Raw genomic sequence first — 15,346 nt, forward strand, 5'->3', positions numbered from 1 at the left:
TTGGAAGGCCGAGGTGGGCGGATCATGAGGTCAAGAGATCGAGACCATCCTGGCCAACATGGTGAAACCTGTTCTCTACTAAAAATACAAAAATTAGCTGGGTGTGGTGGCGCGTGCCTGTAGTCCCAGCTACTCAGGATGCTGAGGCAGGAGGATCGCTTGAAACTGGGAGGCAGAGGTTGCAGTGAGACGAGATTGTGCCACTGCACTCCAGCCTGGCAACAGAGTGAGACTCTGTCTCAAAAAAAAAAAAAAAAAAGTCAGATCATGTCATTCCTCTACTCAAAACCCCATAGGGAAGGGACTTCCCATCTCATTTTAAGTAACTGTCTCCCCCATATCCTTTAGGTCTTGGATCCAATGTCACCTTCTTAAACAGGACTTCCCTAACCTTCATCCCCACCTCCCAAGAAAGCAGGGATTCTGTCACGTTCCCTGCTGTTTCCCTGGGACAGGTTGGTGCTTAATAAACGTGTTCAGTGAATGAATGATGAGTTATCTCAGGCAGTCTGTCCATCAACCATCTGGTGCTGGCCACTGTGAGGGTCTCTGGACACCAGCAGTAACCAGCCACCCTACCCTGTTTGGAGGCTGTGGGATACGAGCAGAGAGCTTTAGTTTAGAAGGTGTTTACCTGAAATCTGACATCCAGCCCCCACCAAAGCCACCAACGCCCCCACCCCTGCCCAAGCCTTAAGCTCCTGGGTTAAAAAATCCAACTGTTGGATTAACTGTGCTGTAATACATGATGCAAAAACAGCCAACTTCACCAGAATTCACCAGGACTTGGGTTGCAACCCATCCCTGCCACTGGAAGGTGGCTTTTCCTTCCTGGGAGGAGGTGTGGGAAAGAAATGGAGGGAGCACAGGCCTGGGTGGGGACAGTGGCTGTCTATGGTAGGAACACTCAGGAAACAGCCCTGGGGTGACTGGTAGTGCAGGAATCAGGACTTAAACCCTCAGAGAACCTGGATTCTGGAAGGGGCTCTTACCTCCCCTCTCTGCTCCCCCCAGCACCTTTCAGGACCTTCCACAGCCTCTAGGGAGGCTCCTATGTGATCTCACTGTATGGAATTTTTTTTTTGTTTTGAGACCGAGTCTCACTCTTGTCACCCAGGTTGGAGTGCAATGGCGCCATCTCGGCTCACTGCAACCTCCACCTCCCAGGTTCAAGTGATTCTCCTGCCTCAGCCTCCCAAGTAGCTGGGATAAGTAGCCTGCCTAATTTTTGTATTTTTAGTAGAGACAAGGTTTCACCATGTTGGCCAGGCTGGTCTCAAACTCCTGGCCTCAGGTGATCCACCGGCCTCAGCCTCCCAAAGTGCTGGGGTTACATGCGTGAGCCACCGCGTCCAGCCTGTATGGAATTTCTTTTTTTTTTTTCTTTTTTTCTTTTTTTTTTTTTTTGAGATGGAGTCTCGCTCTGTTGCCCAGGCTGGAGTGCAGTGGCGCGATCTCGGCTCACTGCAAGCTTTGCCTCCCGGGTTCACGCCATTCTCCTGTCTCAGCCTCCCGAGTAGCTGGGACTACAGGTGCCCGCCACTGAGCCTGGCTAATTTTTTGTATTTTTAGTAGAGACGGGGTTTCACCGTGTTAGCCAGGATGGTCTCGATCTCCTGACCTCATGATCCGCCGGACTCGGCCTCCCAAAGTGCTGGGATTACAGGCGTGAGCCACCGCGCCCGGCCGCCTGTATGGAATTTCCATGAGAAATAATTGCATACTTTGCTGTCGGCTAGACCTGGGGTAAATCCCTGCTGCTGTCATTTATCTGCCGAAGTATTAGACGCATCTGGCTGAGCCTTAATTCATTCATCAAGCATTTATTGAGCTTCTACCATGTTCCAGCCCCTATCCTGGCACTGGGGCCCTGCTGTAAACAAAGCTGTTCTCTGCCCTCAGGAGCTTGCTCTCTGATAGGAGAGACAGGGACTGCAAGCTCAATCCCCACCATAAGCGCTGTGAAGACAAAACAGGGTGATGTCACAGTGACTGGAGGAGGGGGCACCTTTGGGCACCTTTGAGCAGGGTGGTGGTGATGGGGCTCTCTGAGGAGGCAATACCATTGGTGTTTAAGAGTCAAATAAATGTTGCTCGTCTAGCTTTTGTTCCAGCACCTGACAGATATTAAGCGCTCAGCAAATCTCATAGTCACCCTAGTTGTCATTTTCATTAGTTTACTGTCCTCTCCACCAGGAGAACATGAGCTGGGGAGCATGTGGGGCAGGCTCGAGGTTTCTCCTCTTTGGGCGCACAGCACAGAGCTGGCACACAGCTGATGAACACATGGCCCCCGAAACCTCTGCACACAGTAGGGCTTGATAAACCAGCCCACTGTCCATCGGCCTCGCTAGGGAGCATCGTACAGAGCACCCGCCAAATGCTCCCTGGCCTCGGCCCCGACCCGGCGCCCTGCCCTCGCGTTCCTTGCACACAGTGGGCGCTTAACGCTGCCGGCTCAAGAAATGCCCATTTCTGGGCCCAGCCTCGGCCCATTGCATGGGCCCGTGAGCCGAAGCCTAGGTGGGAGGCGACGCGCCGCGAGCTCCCGGTGGGCTGGAGCCGGGAGCCCGGCCGGGGCTGAGCTGGGCAGGCGGGCACGCGCCTCCGCCCCAAGCTTCCGAGCCCAGCTGCGTCCAGCTGCGGCCCAGCCCCCGGCTCGCGGCGGTTGGCTGCGGCTCAGCGACATCCGATTGGCCTGCGCGGCTCCGGCGCGAGCCCCGATTGGTTGTGACGCGCGGCCGGGCGAGGACCCCGCCCGCGCCGCCGCCGCTCCCGGCGCTGGGCAGTCATTGGGCGGCGTGATCTCGCCGCGGTTCCGCGGCCCTGCCGCCGCCGCCGCCAGCAGAGCGCACCGGACCGATCGGGCGAGTGGCCATGGCGGGCGCCGAGGACGGGCCGGGCCAGCAGCTGGAGCTGGACGAGGACGAGGCGTCCTGTTGCCGCTGGGGCGCGCAGCACGCCGGGGCCCGCGAGCTGGCTGCGCTCTACTCGCCAGGTAAGACCTCCGGGCCCCCCTCCAGGCCTGCGGTCACCAGCCCCGGCTGCGGACAGCGACCCCAGATTGGAGCCCCAACCTCGGGCCCAGATGCGGAACTCCAGCCCGGGTGTCTAACTTGCAAATAGCAAGTTCGGGGACCCCACCCCAGCGTCCCTTCCGAACCCAAGCCAGAATCTTGGCCCCGGGGTTTCCTGGCTGCAAAGACACTCCCCAGATCAAGAAATTACCATGAGCTCCCTGGGCGACAAACGGAGCTCCCATCGGACCCGCAGATACAGAATCCTAACCCCGGGGCATTCTCGGTTGTGAAGAGTGCTCCTAGACTTAGAACCCCACCCCCTCATCCCCCCAGGACCCCGTCCAAGCTTAAAGCTGCCCTTCAGCTATAAGCACTGCCCTCAGGCCCCTAAAAGTCACACCTCATCCCGGGTTCCCCAGATCTGGAATCTACATCCTAGTACCTCCTCTGTGCCCTAGCCCAGGCCCTGGGCTGCAAACAATGACCTCACCTCTCTGACCTGGGAATGTCAGCCCCTCTGCCCAGGGAACCCTAACTCAGGGCTTCCAGCTGCACGGTATCCCCCACACCCTTCCCCCAAAACCCCATCCTAGTGATAGCTTCAGTGGCTACAGACAGATATCCTCTCCCCAACCCTCCAGTGGTGAGCATCAGTCCTTACCCCATATTCCTGGATCCCAGGCAGTGAGGGGACTGAACGTACCCCAGTGTAAGCTCCCCGTACATAAGCCCTAACTCTAGCTCTTGCCCCTCCCTCACATCCATGTTTTAGCCCCTTCCTTAGGACTTGGGACTGGAACCCCCATATTTCCCAGACCAGATCACAAGTTGGAGTTCACCTCTCCCTCTCTGTCCCTTTACCTCGGGCCACGGTTTCTCCCTAGCTTCTTCCTGCTTTGCTCACTGTATATACTCCCGCAAGCACCCCCGTACCCCACCTTCTCTGACTCCTGTGTGAGCTCTAGGAGTTTTATTGTTTGGCCTCAGGAGGGCCCTATATCCCCAGGAGTTAAGGAAGTGCCTTCGAGAACTCCTGATTCAGGTGACTGGGAGGCACCTCTGCCTGGGTGTCACCATCGAATCAAGCTTTGTTTGTCAAACATCCTGACATCCTTCCTTTTTCTGTGGGGCAGCCACCGAGCACCACATGCAGCCCTTGCCTGGAGTGGGCCTGGGGTCACTAGCACCTTAGCTTTCTGCCCTCACTGGCCTGGGTTCCATGCTGTCTCCTCCTTAAAAGGTGGCATGGCCATGGGCCGTTTGCATTTCCTCATTGGGTCCTAGACCACTGCATTCTCTGTATGTGATTTTTCACACCTGACTTGGGCACCTGGTCCATGCCGCTATGGTTTCTTCAGGCCTGTACCCAAGACACCCAGCCTATGGACTTAAAACCTCCTGCTCTCCTGGGGGTAGGCCAGGGTTAACATCCTGACTGTTATTCAGCTGTATGACCTGGTCCAAGCCACTTTCTCTCTCTGTTTCCCCTTGGTTTCCTTGCAAGTTAAAGTTTATCTGCCCCTTCATGTTAGGAAGTGGAAATGAGATCGTCCACTGGCATTCAGTAGGCACTCCCTGTTGTTGTGTGGGTTTTGTTTTTTGTTTTTTGTTTTGTTTGTTTTGAAACAGAGTCTCACTCTATTGCCCAGGCTGGAGTGCAGTGGCGCGATCTCGGCTCACTGCAGGCTCCACCTCCCGGGTTCACGACATTCTCCTGCTTCAGCCTCTTGAGTAGCTGGGACTACAGGTGCCCACCACCATGCCTGGCTAATTTTCTGTATTTTCCATAGAGACGGGGTTTCACCATGTTAGCCAGGATGGTCTCGATCTCCTGACCTTGTGATCCGCCCGCCTCGGCCTCCCAAAGTGCTGGGATTACAGGCGTGAGCCACTGCGCCTGGCCCCTCCCTGTTGTTAACAGTAGTCTGACCTTTGCTATGGGGGATCCACCTCACCTCTCTGGTCCTCAAATTCCCCACCTGGGAATTGGGGATAAGGATTCAAGGGCCTCCCTCTTTAGTGTCCAGCTCTGCCTGATCCTGTGAACCCAACCTACTTTGAGACAACCCAAATCATTCCCAGGCATTCTGAGCCTCCCCAGGGATTGCTGTCTCCCCACTCCACCACGATCAATTGCATATTTGTCCATTTCTGGTTTCCCCACGTGCTCTTCACTCTCTGAAGAACAGCTATGCCTGAATCAGATTCTGCAGACAGACTGGTGCCCCAAATCTGCAATCAAGGCCCCTTATCTCCTCCAGACCTGGAGGTAGGGGAGGAGACTTGCCAAACTGGTTTCTCCAACTTCCTTTCCACTGGCCTCTCTGCTTCTATCTGCTCACTGTGTGATCTTGGGGAAGTATTTGGCCCCTCTGGGCCTGATAAAGTGAGAGAGCAGGCCCAGTTCTAGTCCATGTTCTAGGCTCTGGGGGCAGAGTGGTGAACAAGACAGAAAAAAACGGAGCTGGCCGGGCGCAGTGGCTCACACCTGTAATCCTAGCACTTTGGGAGGCCGAGGTGGGTGGATCACTTGAGGTCAGGAGTTCGAGACCAGCCTGGCCAACATGGCGAAACCCTGACTCTACTAAAAATACAGAAATTAGCTGGGCATGGTGGCAGGCCCCTGAAATCCCACCTACTCGGGAGGCCGAGGCAGGATAATCTCTTGAACCCGGGAGGCGGAGGTTGCAGTGAGCCAAGACCACACCACTGCATTCCAGCCTGGATGAAGAGCGAGACTCTGTCTCAAAAAAAAGAAAAAGAAAAAAACAGAGCTGGCATTTTAGTAGATAGCTGGGCCATAAACTTGACAAATAACTATCTCACGTGCCCAGTGGTGGCAAGCACTGTGGAGCAAATACATAGCAGGGGAGGGGGATCTGAAATGTTGGGGACGGGATGACATTTTAGGGAGGGGGCAGTGAAGTCCTCCCTGAGCAGGTGACATTCCAAGGGAGGCCTGAAGAGAGGAAGGGCGGGAGGGAGGGAGCCCTGAGGATATTTGAAGAAGGGTTGGTCCAGACCAGAGAAACAACAAATGCAAAGACCCTGAGGTGGGAGCTTGCCAGGCATGTTTAGGGAACATGGAGGACACATGTAGGCTGGAGGGAAGAGTAGGAGAAGTTCCTGGGTTCTAGGAGCGGAATGTTTGACATTACTGGGGCTGGAGGTGGTTTGGCACTGTGACAGTTGACAGCCATAATCATGGCAATCAACATAGCCGAGTGATTGAGCCCTCACTGTGCTGGCATTTTCCTCACCTGCTCTCCGTGCATCCCCACTACAACCGTGTGAGCTGTACCTTGATATTAACCCCATTCACAGAGGAGGAGCTGCAACCCCTCCCAACCCCCACCCCAGGCATACTCTTCCTAAAGCTCACCCTGATCGGGGTGAGGCCCGCATCTGCCCTCACCTGATGGGAAGGCCAGCAGGACAGGGACTGAAGCTATTCGGTTTGATTGAAGTGCTTGGCCGCTCGTGAGCCCCCAGTCCACTTTTGTTGGAACATTTCCTGAGGCTTAGAAAATGGGAGAGGCTGCCTGAGGTCATAGGGCGGGGCACCAGGCAGCAGTAGGGATGGGCCTGGAACCTGGGACTGGGCTGGGTGGGGGTGCGCTAGGTTATGTGTTCTTACTCTTCACTGTGGAAGTCAGCCAGCCAGGGATGAGTGTGTGGGAGGCGGAGGGCGAGTATTCCGGATGAGAACAGCATGTGTGCAGGGCAGGTGGCAGAGAATGGGCCTCTGTGTGTAGGGAGCTGTGAGTAGTTGGACCAGAGCAGCATGGGGCGGAGGGAATGGTGACAGGTGCAGCAGGGAGGCGGCCGCAGCCTGTTTCCACAGGCCCCAAGTGTCTGGCCCAGAGGTTGAGCCCTTGTCCTGTGGGACCCGGGAGCCATTCGGTCCTGTTCTGGGCTGAGTTTCCCAGCAGCAGCCCACCTCATGCCAGATGTCAGGGTTTGTGAAGGGCCTGGCCAGCTTGGCAGGCCAGAGGGTGAGGCGGGTGTCCAGCTTTCCAGGAGGTCCCAGCTGAAATCTGGCCATGTGTGTGCTACTTCTCAGGTGCCCCAGGCTTCGAGGGTGCAGCCTGACGGGTCCTTGATCCACCTGTCCCCCACCCAGGCCAACTGTGGGTGCCCCCTGCCCTGGGGATTACAGAGGCTCTTGGCACGGGGGGAAGGGAAAGGTGGAGGGTGTCAGGAGTACTGGGTGAGAGTCCTGGCCTGTACTCCCGAAGCTGAACCCAGGGGTTCAGTCCCCCAGATAGGCCTTCTGTTTTTTGCTCCTTTTGTCTCTGTTTCTCATCTTTGTTTCTTTCGGTTTTTTGTTTGTTTGTTTTTGAGACAAGGTTTTGCTCTGTTCCATAGGCTGGAGTGCGGTGGAGCGATTGTAGCTCACTACAACCCAAAACTTCTGAGCTCAAATGATCGTCCCGCCTCAGCCTCCAAAGTGCCGAGATTGCAGGTGTGAGCCACCACGCCCAGCTAATTTTTATTTTTATTTTTGTAGAGACAGGATCTAGTTATGTTGCCCAGGCTGGTCTCCAACTCCTGACCTCAAGTGATCCTCCTACCTTGGCCTCCTAAAGTGCTGGGATTGCAGGCATGAGCCGCGGCACTCAGCCTGTTTCTCATCTTCCCGTGGCTCTGATTCCTTATTTGTCTCTCATCTCTTATTTGTCCCTCTGTCCATCTCTCATCCCCGCCTTCTCTCTACCTCTTGTCCCCTCTCCCTGAGGCTGAGGGTCTGCTGGAGGCCAGGGGCCCTCAGAAGTCCAGCTTATTTGGGGCTTGTCTCTACCTGGAAGCAGAAGAGTTGGGCCCACCAAGCCTTTGACTGCAGCCTGTACCCTGGAAAGCAGGATGACAAAGGCATGACCCCAGGACTCCCCTGCTCTTCCTAGCTCTCCGTACCTACCACACGAGGCAAGCCCCTTCCTCAGGCCAATAAGTGGCCACTACTTTTGGCTCAGATCTTCAACCCCTGCCAAGCCAGGGGCTGGCTCTGAAAGCAGGACCTCAGCACTACAGCCAGAAGACAGCCGGGGCCTCCTGTGTCGTGAGCAGCCACCCTCCCCGTCCCCACCTCAGTCTGCCCATCTGTTAAGTGATACAGTTTAGGCCAGTTGACCCCACAGGCCCTGCCAGGCTGATGATCCATGCTGTGACTTTGGTGACCCTCAAGTAACTTTGGACAAGTGCCTTCACCTCTCCAGGCCCAGCTTCTCTCTCTGAAGGATGGGACAGAGGGTCCCTAGCTCCAGGAGGTGGTGAGGGGTGCTGAGATCATCTTAGCCCTGTATCTGGCATGTTCTAGTTGCTCAGTGAAAGCTACTTAAGTTGTGTGTGATTTTTCACCACGGAGACGGAGTCTTGCTCTGTTGCCCAGGCTGGAGTACAGTGGCACGGTCTCGGCTCACTGCAACCTCTGCCTCGTGGGTTCACGCGATTCTCCTGCCTCAGCCTCCCAAGTAGCTAGGAGATTACAGGTGCACACCACCACACCTGGCTAATTTTTGTATTCTTAGTAGAAACAGGGTTTCACCATGTTCATGTTAGCCAGGCTGATCTCGAACTTGACCTCGTGATCTGCCCGCCTCGGCCTCCCAAAGTGCTGGGATTACAGTCATGAGCCACCACACCCGGCCGTTGTGTATGCATTTTTTATGGATCAGAATTAGGGTATTTGGTCTGCAGAAGGATCCAGCTTCCAGAGGCCAAAGAGAGATGGAGTTTAGACGGAAAAATATTCAGATTTGGAGGACGTTCTCCATGGCGTGGGGGGAGAGCTGGATCATCTTTGGTTTCAGGACTGCCCCGAACGTCCAGGCTAACATGTCTCATTGATGAGTCTGGGATCCAAACCCAGCTCTGAACCTCAGTTTCCTTGTCTAGGAAATGAGATCACTCAGTTCCTTCCTTGAGGGGCTGATACTTGAATGAGAGACTGTGCCTCGGCTCAAAAACTCAGATGACTGCAGGGGCCCAGCCAGGGCCGCCACCAAACCTGGCCACCCATTGTGAGACCCCAGGGAAGGGAGAGGACCAGGGTGAACCTGGAGCTCATATCCCATCAGCTGGGGGCAGCTATTACTTACTGTTCAGGCCTAGGGTGGCCAGAGCCCTGTGTTGTTCAGGGAAGCAGGAAACTAGGAATTTTACGTGATTTTCAAATTTAGCTCACTTTTTAAAACTGAGGGCAAAACATGTCAGAGGGAGGCAGTTTGCAACCTCTCCGATGTGGGCCACACCCCAGCGCATGACAGGCTTCAGTGTGTGTCAGCCATTGTTAGGGTAACTGTTATTTGATCGTGTTGCAGTTGGCTCTGCCCACTTCCTGTCCCTGCATCTTGTGAGGCAGGCAAGCAGGTCGATCGGGAAGGTTCACTTGTTCTTTCCTTCTCACCGCCTCTCCGTGTCCTCCCACCCCAACCGCTCGGGGCTTTCTGCTTCCGAGCCCTGGGCCTCGGCAACAAACAAGAACCAGAAAGGGGAAGGCCCTGCTGGGCCTGATCATGGTGATCCCCAGGCTGGGGCGGCTGCTGGGGCAGTGGGGGTGCTGCGTGGCTCAAGGGAAATAGCCCTTGCCTGAGAGTTGGGGAACCAGGAGATCTAGGCCCCTGTGACCTCTGCTATGTGACCTCTGTTGAGGTCCTTCTCCTTCCCGGGCTTCAGGGTCCTCTTCTGTACAAAAGGGGCCAAGGGGATATAACCCTGGTGTGTTCCCTCCCCCTTCTGAGCCTTGGTCTTTTCATGGGGCAGGGGAGGGCAGCTCTCCTTGTTCTGGTTCAGGGTAGGTTAGGAGCAGCTTGCTGTTGTGTGACCTGGAGAAGGCCTTCTGTCTCCCTGAGCCTCAGTTTCCCTATCATGACAAATGGGGAACCCAGTACTTCCTTCCCAAGGTATGTCAGTGAGCAGCACCCAGAGACAAAGCCGTGGAGTTGTCCCTTAGGATTGTGGTTGGGAATTTGCTCATTCTGCAGGCATTTACTGAGTGTCAGGGCCCTGGTGAGTGAGCCAGACATGGTTCTGGGCCTCCCGACTTCACATTTAGGTAGGGGAAGACAAACTCAGACAAGGCCACAGGCATGAGCAATGGGCCTCGTGTTGGGGAAGTGTGGGGTCAGAGGAGGCATCATGGATGGCTTCCTGGAGATGGAGGTTTCCAGAGTGAGATCTGCAGGAGCAGTGTCAGGTGCACAGGGAGTGAAGGTAACAGCTTGCACAGAGTCCTAAAAAGAAGAGAGGATGGACGCAGAAGGAGCCCTTCTCACCTGCTCTGGCCCTGACCCCTTCACAGGGACCTGCCTGGCCCTGCTGATTAAGGGGGGGCCTGGGCTCCTGACCCAGAATGTCATCAAGGTGATAGGGTGATGGGGAATAGAGGGAGGGACCAGGGGCAGCAGGAACAGGATGGAGCGGGGCGAGAGCAGGATCTTAGGAGCTAGACCTCTGGCCATGGAATTCTGGTCTCTGCTGACTAGTTGGGTGGCTTTGGGTTACTTCCTTGACCACTCTGATGGTCAGTTTTCTCATCTGCAAAAGGACATCACTTCAGCCTTCAGCAGGCACCTGATATGTAGTAACTGCTCAGTATATTTTAAACACCCACGATAAAATTGTTGTCATTGAAGGTCTTCTGTGCCTTATGGAGCAGCTGCCTGGGGCATACCCTAGTCACATGTTCAGTGTCACCCACATGGTGTTTTTATTTCCTTTAATTTTTTTTTTTTCTTGAGATGGAGTTTCACTCTTGTCACCCAGGCTGGAGTGCAATGGCGTGATCTCAGCTCACTGTAACCTCCGCCTCCTGGGTTCAAGCAATTCTCCTGCCTCAGCCTCCCGAGTAGCTGGGACTACAGGCGCCTGCCACCACACCTGGCTAGTTTTTGTATTTTTAGTAGAGACGGGGTTTCGCCACGTTGGCCTGGCTGGTCTCAAACTCCTGACCTCAGGTGATCTGCCTGCCTCAGCCTCCCAAGGTGCTGGGATTACAGGCGTGAAACACTGCACCCAGCCTTATTTCCTTTAATTTTTAAAATTTTTTGTTTGTTTTGTTTATTAATAGAGACAGGGTCTTGCTGTGTTGCCCAAGCTGGTCTTAAACTCCTGGGCTCAAGCAATCCTCTCGCCTCAGCTTCCCAGAGTGCTTGGATTACAGGAGTAAGCCACTGAGCCTAACCTGTTTTATTTATTTTATTTTTACTTTTATTTTAGTTTTTATTTTTTGAGATGGAGTCTCACTCTGCTGCCCAGGCTGGAGTGCAGTGGTGCCATCTCAGCTCCCTGCAATCTCCGCCTCCCAGATTCAAGTGATTCTCTTGCCTCAGCCTCCCGAATAGCTGGGATTACAGGCACCCGCCACCATGCCGGGCTAATTTTTGTATTTTTAGTAGAGATGGGGTTTCACCATGTTGGCCAGGCTGGTCTCAAACTCCTAGTCTCAAATGATCCTCCTGCCTCGGCCTCCCAAAGTGCTGGGATTACAGGTGTGAGCCACCGTGCATGGCCCCCTTTTATTTTTTTATTTTAATTTACAATTTAAAAAAAACAATGTAATATGCTAGTACTTTAAAAGGGAATAAGGGAAAAGCCGGTCTTAACTATGTAGATTTTTTTTTTTAACATAAATGGCTGCTATTTAGTGCTTTGCTTTTTGCACTTACCTAGATGTCCTGGACATCTCTCCATGTCCACTTATAGACAACTGCCCAGGCATTTTCCTGGCTGCAGAGATGATGTGGACTGAATTCATCTGGCCAATCCCCAGGCAATGGCCACTTAGGTTATTTCCCAAGTTTTGACACCACAAACAAAGCTGCAGTGAGTGAATCAGCTTGTCTGGGCTCGTGTGTCTGTGAAAACTATATGGCAACGCTGAAACAGATTGCACACCCAAAGCCTGACTTCTGGCTCCTCTTGGGAATCAGAAGCTCTGCCTCCCTGGCCCACACGCTATACTTTTAGAAGCCCCACTGTCCCCAGAGCCCTATTTTTCCATGAATTCCTGACTCATTGTCTGGAGCCTGCTTGAGGGAGGCTGGGCAGGGTGTGAGCCACCAGGATTAAAGGTTGTTTGTAGCCTCTGCCTCCAAATAGTTACCTGCAAAAGGGGACAAGTGAAGCCACAAAGATTCTAGTTTAAAAAAAGAAAAAGAAGCTCATTAAACTTCCCTTAGGTGTCCCCAGAGAGAGCCCAGAGGGTCCCAGGAGACCGGAGTTCTGGTCCTGTCTGTCAAAGAACTGGTCTGACAGAGAATTGGGCCACTCTGAAGGGCCCCATCCTTGGTTTAATGCGTCCAGCCCTGACTGTTTGACCTTGGCCAGGGCCTCAATGTGACGTCATCTGTGAAATGGGTACAGATTCCTTTGTGGGAGTCTGTAAGCTCAGCTTGTGGCTGGCAATATAGATGCATTAAACAAAGTTGAAAAGCTCCTGGCCGGGTGCGGTGGCTCACACCTGTAATCCCAGCACTTTGGGAGGCCGAGGCAGGCAGATCACAAGGTCAGGAGTTCAAGACCAGCCTGGCCAATATGGTGAAAGCCCATCTCTACTAAAAGTACAAAAATTAGCCGGGCATGGTGGCGGGCGCCTATAATCCCAGCTACTTGGGAGGCTGAGGCAGGAGAATCGCTTGAACCCGGGAGGTGGAGATTGCAGTGAGCCAAGATGGCACCACTGCACTCCAGCCTGGGTGATAGAGTGAGACTCTGTCTCAGAAAAAAAAAAAGAAAAGAAAATTTCCCATGGGGCCACACTCTGCCTGGCCTTGACCCTCCAGCCTTTACCTCTCGCCTCTGCTCCCTGCAGGCAAGCGCCTCCAGGAGTGGTGCTCTGTGATCCTGTGCTTCAGCCTCATCGCTCACAACCTGGTCCACCTCCTGCTGCTGGCCCGCTGGGAGCATACGCCCCTCGTCATACTCGGTGTTGGTGAGTGCCCGAGGCACTGCTGCCTGCCTCAACTTCCCTAGGGACCAGGGACCCACCGGGTAACTGGCGCGTGTGTGTGTCCGCATGCGTGGATGTGTGTGCTCGAGTCCAGTATGTGCCTTGAGTACCCCACCTCCCTATTGCAGTCAGCAGCACCTCCCTGCAGCCTGTCACTTGGGCCCAAAACCTAAACATGATCCTCAGTTCCTCTCTTCCTCTTGCATTGCACATCCAAACCGTCAACAAACGCCGTTAACTCTACTTTCAAACTGCATGAGGAGTACAGCCATGGCTCTGTACCTTCCTGGTCCCCACGCTGGTCCAGCCACCATCCTCTCCCGCCTGGGCTGTTTCAGGAGCCTCCTTCCTGGTCTCCCTGCCTTCACATTTGCCCTGCACTGTCCAGTCTCCACACGGCTAGCTGGATCCTGCTAGAGCCCCAGGCAGATCATGCCACACCCCCACTCTCATCTGCTTACACCTACAGCTGTATGGAACACCCCCTCCTCAGCGTACCTGCCCCAGCTTCCTCTCGCCACCCTCATGCTAGGTCACCCTGCACCTGCCACGCTGGCCCCCTGACTGTACCTCTGTCACCTGCTGTCAGATACATTCCTACTTCAGGGCTTTTGCATGTGCCGTTCTCTATGCCTAGAACTCTCACCTACATTGCTCACTCCAGATGTCTGCTGAGAGGTCACCTCCTCTCAGCAGAGGAGGTATGATTGCCCCACAAAACATAGCAGCCCTGGCCAGGTGTGGTGGCTTATGCCTGTAATCCCAGCACTGTGGGAGACCGAGGAGGGCGGATGACTTGAGGTCAGGAGTTCGAGACCAGCCTGGCCAACATGGTGAAACCCCGTCTCTACTAAAAGTACAAAAATTAGCCGGCCGTGGTGGCAGGCGCCTGTAGGTCCCAGCTACTTGGGAGGCTGGGGCAGGAGAATCACTTGAACCCAGGAGGCGGAGGCTGCAGTGAGCCAAGATCACGCCACAGCACTTCAGCCCAGACAGCAGAGCGAGACTCCGTCTCAAAATAGCAGCCCTGTCACACACTGTCCCCCTTTTCTGTTGTTACACTGTAACAACAGTGTCCACAGTGTCTTTATTTGTTTATTATCTATCTCTTCCAACTCAAATGCCAGCTCCCTGAGAGCAGAGATTTTTGTCTGTTTCGTTCACCACTGTGTCCCTAGCTCAAGCCTCAGGCCTGGCACACAGCCGGTGCCCAGTATTTTTTGAATTGATGAACGAATGAATGAGAGAGCTGTTGTTTATTAGTACCTCCTGGGTGTTTTCCATTGGTCACTTCTTACGCTAAGGTTGTCATCATTTTCCAGATGAGAGAACTGAGGCTCAGAGAAGGGACCAGTCCAGAGTCACACTTCAAGGCAGAGCACAACATAGTTGTTAATACACTATCTCCACTCCCAGGCCCTGGATGACTCAGTTTCCTTCCTCTCCATGCACCACCCTTCCCCTCCCTGTCCCCAGCTCCAAGACTGAAGGAGGCGGCTGTGCCCTTGGTCCTGCCTGGCCCTCCCTACGGGTTCAACTCCCACAATCTCATTAAAAGCATTCTAGCTACCTAAGCCAATAGTGCTCAGGCCAGCTAATTGAGCCATCTGGGTCTGGGGTGGGATTGGTATATGCTGGGGATAGGAGCTGGACCAGCTGGAGGGGAGAGAGATGAACCCATCCATTGCTGGGAAGCCCAGGCAGGAGCCAGGCATGTCCCCTGCCCCCAGGGATGGGAGAGACCTGCACCCCCAGCCTCTCTGCCTCAAGCCCCATATTCAAGTGCAGGAATACAGACAGTCTGAGCTTTGCAGCCTCATCTGGGGATGGTTACAAGCAGGCCTCTAAAAACCTGGGTTCAAGTCCCAGCTCCACCACCTCCTGGCTCTGTGGCCTTGGGCAAGTGTCATTGCATCTCTGAGCCTCATTTACCACAGTGTAAATGAGGCTGCTGGCAGTACCTGCCTCCTAGGGCTGTTGTGAAGGCAAAATGCAGGTGTGCCTAAGTGCTGAGAAAACCAGTGACTAAGCAGGGGCGGGGAAGGGACAGCACCTGCCAGACCAGTGATCAAGGCTTTCACTTCAGCCTCTCTGGTCAGTTTAATGATGGATGTTTTGTGAGCACCTACTATGTACCAAGCCCCATGCTGGGCACTTTTCACTCTTTGTGCTACCCTAGTGAGGAGGTTCCCATCACCATCTGAGAGGCTAAGTAAGTTGCATATTGGTCCTCACCCAGGCAGCAGCAGAGTCTGAGATTGCAAATCCAGACCTGCCTGTCTTTCAATTGAGGACTTCCCCACCAGGGCCTGTATAGCCTCCAGTTAACATTGGGAGGCCAGGCTGTTTCAGGCCTCTATGGGGGTCAAGGATGGGC

The 15,346-nt window shown here is 54.3% G+C and overlaps 1 protein-coding gene across 1 annotated transcript in view; it reads left to right on the forward strand.

The window, feature by feature from the left end:
• The first annotated feature begins 2,771 nt into the window (after window positions 1-2,771).
• LOC100594969 (transmembrane protein 189) overlaps window positions 2,772-15,346 on the forward strand; it is a 29,848-nt gene continuing 17,273 nt past the window's right edge. Inside the window, exons 1-2 of the mRNA XM_003252927.4 lie at window positions 2,772-2,998; window positions 12,832-12,951. Of these exons, the coding sequence (XP_003252975.2) occupies window positions 2,878-2,998; window positions 12,832-12,951 (241 nt within the window). The 5' untranslated portion in view covers window positions 2,772-2,877. The remainder of the gene's footprint in view (window positions 2,999-12,831; window positions 12,952-15,346) is intronic.

The sequence above is a fragment of the Nomascus leucogenys genome, chromosome 13 (genome assembly GCF_006542625.1).
Source record: "Nomascus leucogenys isolate Asia chromosome 13, Asia_NLE_v1, whole genome shotgun sequence".
In the NCBI taxonomy this organism is placed as follows: Eukaryota; Metazoa; Chordata; class Mammalia; order Primates; family Hylobatidae; genus Nomascus; species Nomascus leucogenys.